At 35.2% G+C, this 8749-nt stretch overlaps 1 protein-coding gene across 1 annotated transcript; it reads left to right on the top strand.

Moving 5' to 3' along the window:
* Window positions 1-1231: 1231 nt before the first annotated feature.
* LOC136217435 (uncharacterized) lies at window positions 1232-6288 on the top strand. The gene is made up of 6 exons (XM_066004029.1): window positions 1232-1851; window positions 1897-2333; window positions 2402-2746; window positions 2842-2889; window positions 2958-4048; window positions 5649-6288. The coding sequence occupies exons 1-6, from the start codon at window positions 1232-1234 to the stop codon at window positions 6000-6002; spliced, it is 2895 nt and encodes a 964-aa protein (XP_065860101.1). The 3' UTR covers window positions 6003-6288.
* The last annotated feature ends 2461 nt before the right edge of the window (window positions 6289-8749 follow it).

Below are 8749 nucleotides of genomic sequence, written 5' to 3'. Positions count from 1 at the left end.
AGCTAGCGAGTCTACTACTTGATTTCCTTCCTGATAGACATGAGAGACCACGAAAGTTTTAATATGAAGAGTTTGCACTCATTGAAGCTAGTCTTGGCGAATATACCAAGGAACAGAGAGAGATTTGGAGCGTTGGAGATGAACCACATAGGTTGACTAGTGTTTTTTTAGTTGAAATTTATATATTTTATTGAATCTCTTTTGTTTGGCTCAACTCCATGTGTTATCTATAATTTTATTCATTTATACATTTTTCAGATTCAGTAAAAGTGGAAATGGTTGATCTTGTTTGTAGATCACCACATCTACGTGGTTGCAGTCAAAGAAATGATTCGGATCTGAATATTCGGAATTACTTTAAACGATAAAAGTCTTATTGCAGCTACTTTTGTACGGATAAAAAAAAAGCAAATAAAATGAATAATACAATGAGTAATTCAATTAGCAAATTAGATATTTACATCTAATTTTGTTGTTAATCCACAATTCAATATATTAATTAATCTATGATGTAAAACAATATTAAGAAATAAAAGTTAAAAATGCAATATTTACTGTGATTAAGAAAAGTAAAAAAAGGTAAAAATGGAGAGAGAGAGAGAGGGAGAAGCAAATAGAAGAAACAAAAGAAGGCATAAGAGACAAGAGGCACCAAGGCAGAGAGGCATTGATTCGATATGTCCACATCTGACTTTTTTTGCTTCTGCTTCTTTTCTTTTCTTTCTTTCTTTCTTTCACATCTCACACTCCCTCCCTCACTCCTCGCGGGGATTCTTTCTTTCTTTCTTTTTGATTTCTCTGTCCCCATAAAAAAAAATTAAATACCTCAACCTAAAACAATCTTAAAAGTTTTCTTTTTTCTTCTCATAAGCCGCTCTTCTCAGACCAAGTACAATCATCACCTTTTTTCAATCATCTACTTACATATACATATATACATATATACTACTACTACTCTCCTCTCTTACTTGTCTATATCACACATTTTTGTAGTTTCTTGCATTAACTCATTAATAATCAACTGAAGTGTCTTATTCATCCCTCCTGCCACTCCTCCTCTTTCTATTTCTATTTTTCTATTCTTTTTTCCTTTTCAAGAATCAAATGATACTGAACTAAGTTAGTTTAGTTCTATAAGAATGGTTCTTGTTCTTCTTGTTCCAGTTTCTCTTAGTTTCAACCCAAGTGAAAACTGATTTTTCTTTTTTTTTGTTTGGGCCCATTTTGAGATATGGTGGACAACAAAGGAGAAACAACTAAGAAACAGTCACAACAATCACACTCATCTTCCCCAAAAGACCCACTTGAGGAATCCCCAGAAGCAGCAGCAGCAGCAAGGTCTCACCATCAGCAGCAGCCGGCGGCGGCTGTTGTGGTCACTGGTGCAGCTCCTTTCATTTCTACTCCATTGTATGTTCCTTTATGCTCAACTTCATCTCCTTTTGACCCACATTTTGAAACAGTCACCCCTAAAAGACCTAGGTATGCTACTGCTCAGTGGAAACTATTACCTTCCCCCTCTCCAATTGGTACAATTGTGGGTACTGAATCAAGCCCATCTCCGACCACCAATTCAGCCCCAATTTCAACCCCCAAACCACAAAGTCAGCAACTTCAGGGACAGCTTCATGCTCCGGCACCTGCAGCTTCTTCCTCCGACACACCATCTTCTCCTCCTCACTCTCCAATTGCTTCTCTTTCAGTGGCTTCCGGTCAAGACACAAGTAAACCAGAATCTCAGTCTCAGCAGCTACACCACCAGTTCAGAAAAGGAAAGTATGTGAGCCCAGTTTGGAAACCAAATGAGATGTTATGGTTAGCTAGGGCTTGGAGGGTTCAATACCAAACAGGGTATGAACCAAGTTCAAGAAGTGATCACGTGGAGACTCAGAACAGCGGCGGCGATGTCAGTGGAGGACAATCCAGTAGAGGCAAAACAAGAGCTGATAAAGATAGAGAAGTGGCAGAGTTTTTACAAAAACATGGTGTAAATAGAGACGCTAAAACCGCAGGTACTAAATGGGACAACATGTTGGGCGAATTCAGGAAAGTGTATGAATGGGAAAGAGGCGGAGAAAGAGATCAAGTAGGTAAAAGCTATTTTAGACTTTCTCCTTATGAGAGGAAGCTACATAGATTACCAGCTTCATTTGATGAAGAAGTTTTTGAAGAATTATCTCAATTTATGGGTTCTCGCATGAGATCATCATCTCACGGCAGAGTAATATCGCCAGGAAATGTCTCCGGTGATGATACTAAAACTGCTTTAATTTCTGGTGCAAAAGCTCTCCCTCCACCCCATCCTTACAAAGAAGAAGCTTTCACCCACCAAGGTATAGTCATAGTCACTCAATTTACTCTAATTTAATTAAAGTTTCAATCTTTTCCTCTTATGTTACAGGAAGGACAAAGCAACTGGTGACAACAAGTGGAAGTTTGTTAGGGTTTGAAGAGGGTGCAGGAACATCTTCTAATAAGGAAGTTCGTAGGATTGGGAAAGTAAGGATGACATGGGAAGAATCAGTAAGTTTATGGGGTGAAGAAGGAGAAAGTAACAATAGAGGGAGAATAAAAATTCAAGGATCAAGCTTTTTAAACGCAGATGAACTTACTTTCTTTGATGAATCTATGGTTGCTTGCACCATGGAATCATTTGAAGATGGACCCCTAAAAGGTTTCTCAGTTGATAGATTCGTCTCTGGACAACAAGTCAAAGTCGTTGGCAGACGAAAGTCTTCAACTTCTGGTACGAATACTTTTTTATTTTCTTTTTTTGTCTTGACCTCAAATGTTTTTTTTAGTCTTGGAATCCACATCTTAAAACTTTCTATTTTCTACCAGGTTTCATTGAAAGAAACCAGCTTCCATCTTCAGAACCCTCAATAAGATGTAAGTTTTTCTTTATAGTAATCCCTAAATCCATTAATGGTAGAACCTAATTTATTAAACAATTGCAGCAAACCCTCCATTGGAATATCAAGATCCATCTGAGTACTACATAGGTTGTCTCCGTGTTCCACCACCGGCACTTCCAAGTTTATTCGAGCTTTCCTGGTATTTGCAAGAGCCACCGCCGGAGGAACTACGCTTCCCGATCAGGAGAGACATTTTCCGAGACTTACCTCAAGGAAAAGACACTTTCTTTACAACTTCTACCGAACCTTTAGATTGTAGAGGCTTCGTTTGTGAAATCTTAAGCTCACTAATCCGATCAAACCCTACAATCACAACCTCATGTAAAGACTCATTTATAGGACTTTGGGATGATTGTATCAATCGAGTCATCTCCAAATTCTGCTCCGGCGAAGTTGTCATTGTAAGAAAATCCTCTTTTCCTCCATCAGATCATACATTACAAGATCAGTGGCCAAATGTCACCGGATTTATCAGAAATTTCTGCTTATGGAGAGGGGAAGAAACCGATCAATTAAGAGAAGGCCAAGTAGATCCATCTTCTTCAATAGTAGAAAAGTTGTTATGGACATACACGGACATTCCATACATTCTCGGGTATTACGCAGTTGGGTATTTAGTTACATTCTGTGCATTATGTAGATCACAAGATCGGATTCTCCGTACAGATTTATACACTCTAGACCTTTCTTCGCCGGCGGAGAGAATAAAAGCCCTAGTGCCTTGTTATAGAATAGCTGGGTTACTGCCATTGTTAGCTGAACGGTGCTTGAATAATGTGAACAATGGAGGAGGGTTTATAAAGCAATTAACGTATAGTGATTTTGAAAGATTGGATTTGGGAAATGGGAATATAATTGAAATGACGCCGAATACAGTGACAAGATTCTTTCCGAGTAAGAGAAAATGGGCAGCGGTGAAAGAGATATATGATTATTTTGATCAGAGAATCCCGCATGCTGAGTTCATATATAGATCACAGGAGAAAGATTTAGGTTTGGTGTTTAAGCCGCGAGGGGTCAAGTTGAAGCCGGCGAATTGCGAGCAACTTGTGGAAGCGCTTAAATATGTGACCAAAGCGTTGGTGGCGTTGCACGATTTATCTTTCATGCACAGAGACTTGAGCTGGGATAAGGTAATGTTATTAAGAAACTACTCCAAATTATTTATTAGCATCTGTTTAATTTATTACATTACTCACTTTAATATATATTTCAACATTATTAAAAAGCTATAAGTTTTACTACATGCCTGATACACATTGGTACGCGTAGGTTAATAATTTGATGTCACGTTAACATTTCAATCAATAAAATATTAATAATATATATTAATTAATTATATGTGTTTAGTTAATTATATTTATAAAATTGAAAACTTTAAAATATAAATCCTAGAACTTTAAAAATAAATTTTAGAAATCTAAACCTTAAAATTTATGAGGTTGGGTGATGTAGTGCTTCAGGTTTATTGTAGAATTTTTACTTTAGTCTAATTTATTTTGTTACATGAAAGTATAAAATTGATCTTAGTTATTTAAACCGTAAAAACTTATCTTTTTAGTTTTAAATTTAATTAATGAAATATATATAGTATATATATCAAATTTTTTAGACTAAATATAAAAAAAAAACATTATTTATTCTCTCAAATTTTTATTTTTAGGGTAAATAATTTATTAGTCCTCTAGTTTTTACCTAACACACTGTTTAGTCTCCCTATTTTGAAAAACACATTTTAAGGTCCCTATCTTTTACCAATGTTTACCCTGTGGTCCTTTTATCTATTTTTTTATATATTTTTAACCGAACATATTTAGCTTTTAGGACAACCATAGTACAATACAAGTTGACTATGTTACTCTGTTATTTTATATATGTCTATTTATGCTAAAATATAGGGACCTTAAATTAAAATGTGTCTTTTAAAATAGAAGGACTAAACAGTGTGTTAGATAAAAACTAGGGGATTAATAAATTATTTACCCTTATTTTTATGATCTTTATTATTTATTAAAATATTGTTAAATTAATATTAATAATCTTTAAAACTTTATGAAATCTTATTCTTTTATCCATAAAAACTTATTAGAAATGAAAAAATTCACATTGGCAATTTTATAACTTTGGAATTAATTTAGGCCCTGTTTGGTTCAGTTGTTAAGTAATAGCTGTTGCGGTTGCTATTAGCTGTTTGCAGTTGCAGTAAGCTGTTAGTTGTTGTTGTTAGCTATTTGTTATTAGCTGTTTAAATATTAGTGTTTGATAAAATTATATTAAAATGTTGTTGTTAGTATTTAAAATGTCTAATATGGACATGTTTTAAAAATATTTTGTGAAAATAAGAAGAATAATTTTGTCAATAACAAATAACTACAAACAGTTGTTAATGAAAAACTCTTCGTGAAAATCTCAAAAACGCTGCAGTTTGCAGAGAAAATGATAAACGGTGCAGTTATATAAATCTAACTAATTTCATGCGGTTTGGAGTTAAACGTTAAAAATGAGTTTTATACCATTAAAATAAATTTTTATATTTCTCAATTTTTTTTTATAATTATGTAATAAATGATAAATATTATACTGGACTATATTATGTGAGAAATAATAAAAAATAATAATATTATTTTAAATTTAATTTAACCATTGACTTTTTGGGGGATTTAAAGAGTTGACCCATGAAAAGTCTTTGTTTCTAAAAACAAAAGGATTAACCATATATGATCTCTAACACAGGTAATGCGAAGGAGCGACAGGGAAAACGAGTGGTTCGTGTGCGGGTTTGAGGAGGCAGTGGGAGCACCACAGATATACCCGTTGCCGTGTGGGGTGGTGGGGGAGGGGCGTGGGAGACACGCACCGGAGATGGGGAGGGGTTTACATGGGGTGAAAGTAGATGTATGGGGTATAGGTGAGATGGTAAAGACGTGTGGATTAGGGTCAAATACAGTACCAAAGATGCTTAGAGAGTTACAGAATAGGTGCTTAGAGTTAAACCCAGAGCAGAGACCCACCGCCGCCGATTGTTACCACCACCTGCTGCAGGTTCAGTCGTCTATGCAATCATCTGCTTCTGGAGGACCCTATTGATACCTCTAAATGTTGCTTTGCTACCTTTGTTTATTATTATCATTATTATGTTATTAGGTCTTGTTTGTTTGGTGGTGTTTCTTTGACACGGCGAAGGGAAATGTTTGGGGGCAGTAGTATTTAATAGCTTTAACTAAGTTGGTTCCCTCTGATTTTATTGCATGAGAAATTGGCGGCTGCTAGTAAAGGGCGGCTTCTCGGTTTAAGCACTTCTCAGTCCAATTTTAAATTTTTTTAATAAGATAAATTTGTCTCGATTAGCTGAATTTCAATCATCTACGTTCAAAGTGTTGCTTCTAGGAACAATGTTAATTTTTCAAATTAAAGAGAAATAATTATTTACGGTTGTAGTAATTTATTTTCGATGCTAAAATAATTGTAGGATGAAATTGAAATTTTGTATGCATATGAAACCTCATCTTATAATTACAAAGTAATTGCAGGATGAAAAAGCTGAAACAGTATTTGTTAGGGTCCCTATAATTTTCAGCTTTTGTGTTACGTCCCTATAATAGTGTAAATGAGTAAGGGAGGTGTCTTCCAATTAAAAGGAATTGGAGAATCAATGATTCGTTGAATCAAAAGATTTTTCGCTTGAGACTTGAAAGAGCTCGAGAGCTTTTTGTCCAAAAATCACTAAAATTTGGTTTCCCAATGATAAATGTATTCGTTTGGTTTTGGATAGGGGTCTTTAATGTTCGTGGGATCATAATGACAAGTGTTTTGGTGTTTGTTTAATGTGATATACATTTTCTGAATAAGCTCCTTAGTTATGATTTGATCATTAGAGCTCTTCCGCAGTGTGTTGATCTTTCCAAGGTGGAGGTGGTGCAATTTTTTTATGGAAAAACTCTCGAACCTTTTGATAGTCTTTTTGAATCACTTTTTTTGTATCTCCATCACGTGACTTTGTGTTTTTGTGTATTGTGTCTAGACGTGGGCATGGGCCGGCGAACCCGCCCGCCCGGCCCGGGCCCATGCCCATTTAGCCGGGCCTGGACACATAAAAATGTATTCAGGCCCGGCCCGGCCCAAGCCCGTTAAATGGACGGGCTTGGGCTTTACATATATTACATCGGGCCTGTCCGGCCCGGCCCGATACAATATATACTATTTTTAAATATTATTATTAATTATATAAATATTATTATTATTAATGATTTATTATAATATAATTATATAAACAAAAAAACAAAATCTTTGTCTTAACCCAATCTTTCTCCATCAACAAAAAAAAATGCTGTCCTTCACGATTTTGATTTTGGTTTGTTTTTTGCCATATTGTATGAAAATGTTATATTTGATTTTGATTTTGTATTTTTGCCATATTGTATTGTTTTGCAGATTTTTTTGACATTTTAATTTTTTTTTTTTAATATACAGATGGGCTTGGACGGGCGGGCTTGGGATTCGTATCTCAAGCCCGAGCCCAGCCCGAGCCCGAGCCCGATAAATTTCCTGCGGGCTGGGCTTGGACTCAGCAGGCTTTATGAAAAGCCCGACAGGCCCGGCCCGAGCCCGGCCCAGCCCGGTCCATGTCCAGGTCTAATTGTGTCTAGGAGGCCTGGAAACTCCGTAGTATCAAAATTATACTCGGATTTGTAATAATCTATAATAATCTCACTATTTTCAAATTCATCATTTATGGATGTTTCTTTTTGTTCTTTTTATGCTAATCATTTATTCTAGAGCATCTCCAATTGAGGGTGAGTGTCAAAGCTTAACACACAATCCTAAAATATAATATTTTATTGTCTTTTTCATCCAAATCACTTTGACAACCTTTACTTAAAAAAATGCTCCAATTGCTTGAAAAGTCGCCATTATAATCCTACAAATTATTATTTTATTATAAATATTAAAAATAAAAGGCTTCAGATTTTATTATTTCTAAGAGAGGGACCACATATTTTATATTAAAAAATAATAAATAAGGTTGCCAAGAGGTTGCCAAAAATTGGCAACTTTCTTTGGCACCCACAATCACTCCAATAGTGGACATCCTTTAAAAGTTGCCAAACATGATGCCACATCAGCTGACACTCTTTTAGGCACCCTCTATTAGAGATGCTCTTATGAGGAAGGAGGAGGATTACCAACATGTATTTTTTTTAAGAGGAGATAAATTTTAGTTTCAATTCACATTAATCGCACTAAATGATCGGAAACATCCAAATATCTGACTGACTTCATAAGATTTATACATTGTGATAGGCTTATGTAGAAACTCAAATGCTAAAGTTGATAAGAGATGATACGTAAAGAATTTAATAGTGTGATGCGGGTACTTAGTCCACGATATGTGAGGAGACAAGTGGTGGACGAAGTTGGATCAAATGGACAACACACCAAAGTAAAGAGAAGATCCTTTGTTGAAAAACAGGTTCACAAGCCGTGTGAAAACCCACACGTCATGTGGATTTTAAAATTCAACATCAGAGACTCAGCACCAAGCCCACACGCCAGGTGAGCTCTTTAAAAAAGCCTTACAGATCATATTTGAGCATCACTCCAGCTTTCTCTTATGTAATTTATTCTTTTGGGTTTGAGATGATATAAATTCATTTCTTTCATTTGTAATATTTAAATTTTTATTAATCAACTTATTATCTTTCTCTTCGAGAAGTATTAGGGTTCATCCCTTTTATCAATGGGGATTTTTGCTATCTGAACTTTATCATGTTTATACTTTGATACATGAAATTTATTTTTATACCTAAAAGCTTGTTTGGCAAATAGAGTAAAAC

The sequence above is a fragment of the Euphorbia lathyris genome, chromosome 1 (assembly GCF_963576675.1).
Source record: "Euphorbia lathyris chromosome 1, ddEupLath1.1, whole genome shotgun sequence".
NCBI classification, from domain to species: Eukaryota; Viridiplantae; Streptophyta; class Magnoliopsida; order Malpighiales; family Euphorbiaceae; genus Euphorbia; species Euphorbia lathyris.
Note: the sequence above shows the minus strand (reverse complement) of the source record. Positions and strands in the feature narration are given on the sequence as shown.

Bases quoted from the DNA above. Each gene is read 5' to 3' on its own strand.
- LOC136217435 (XM_066004029.1), top strand. From the start codon at position 1,232: ATGGTGGACAACAAAGGAGAAACAACTAAGAAACAGTCACAACAATCA. The intron at 1,852-1,896 runs GTATGAACCAAG...GACTCAGAACAG, and splicing joins AGGGTTCAATACCAAACAGG to CGGCGGCGATGTCAGTGGAG. The intron at 2,890-2,957 runs GTAAGTTTTTCT...AAACAATTGCAG, and splicing joins TTCAGAACCCTCAATAAGAT to CAAACCCTCCATTGGAATAT.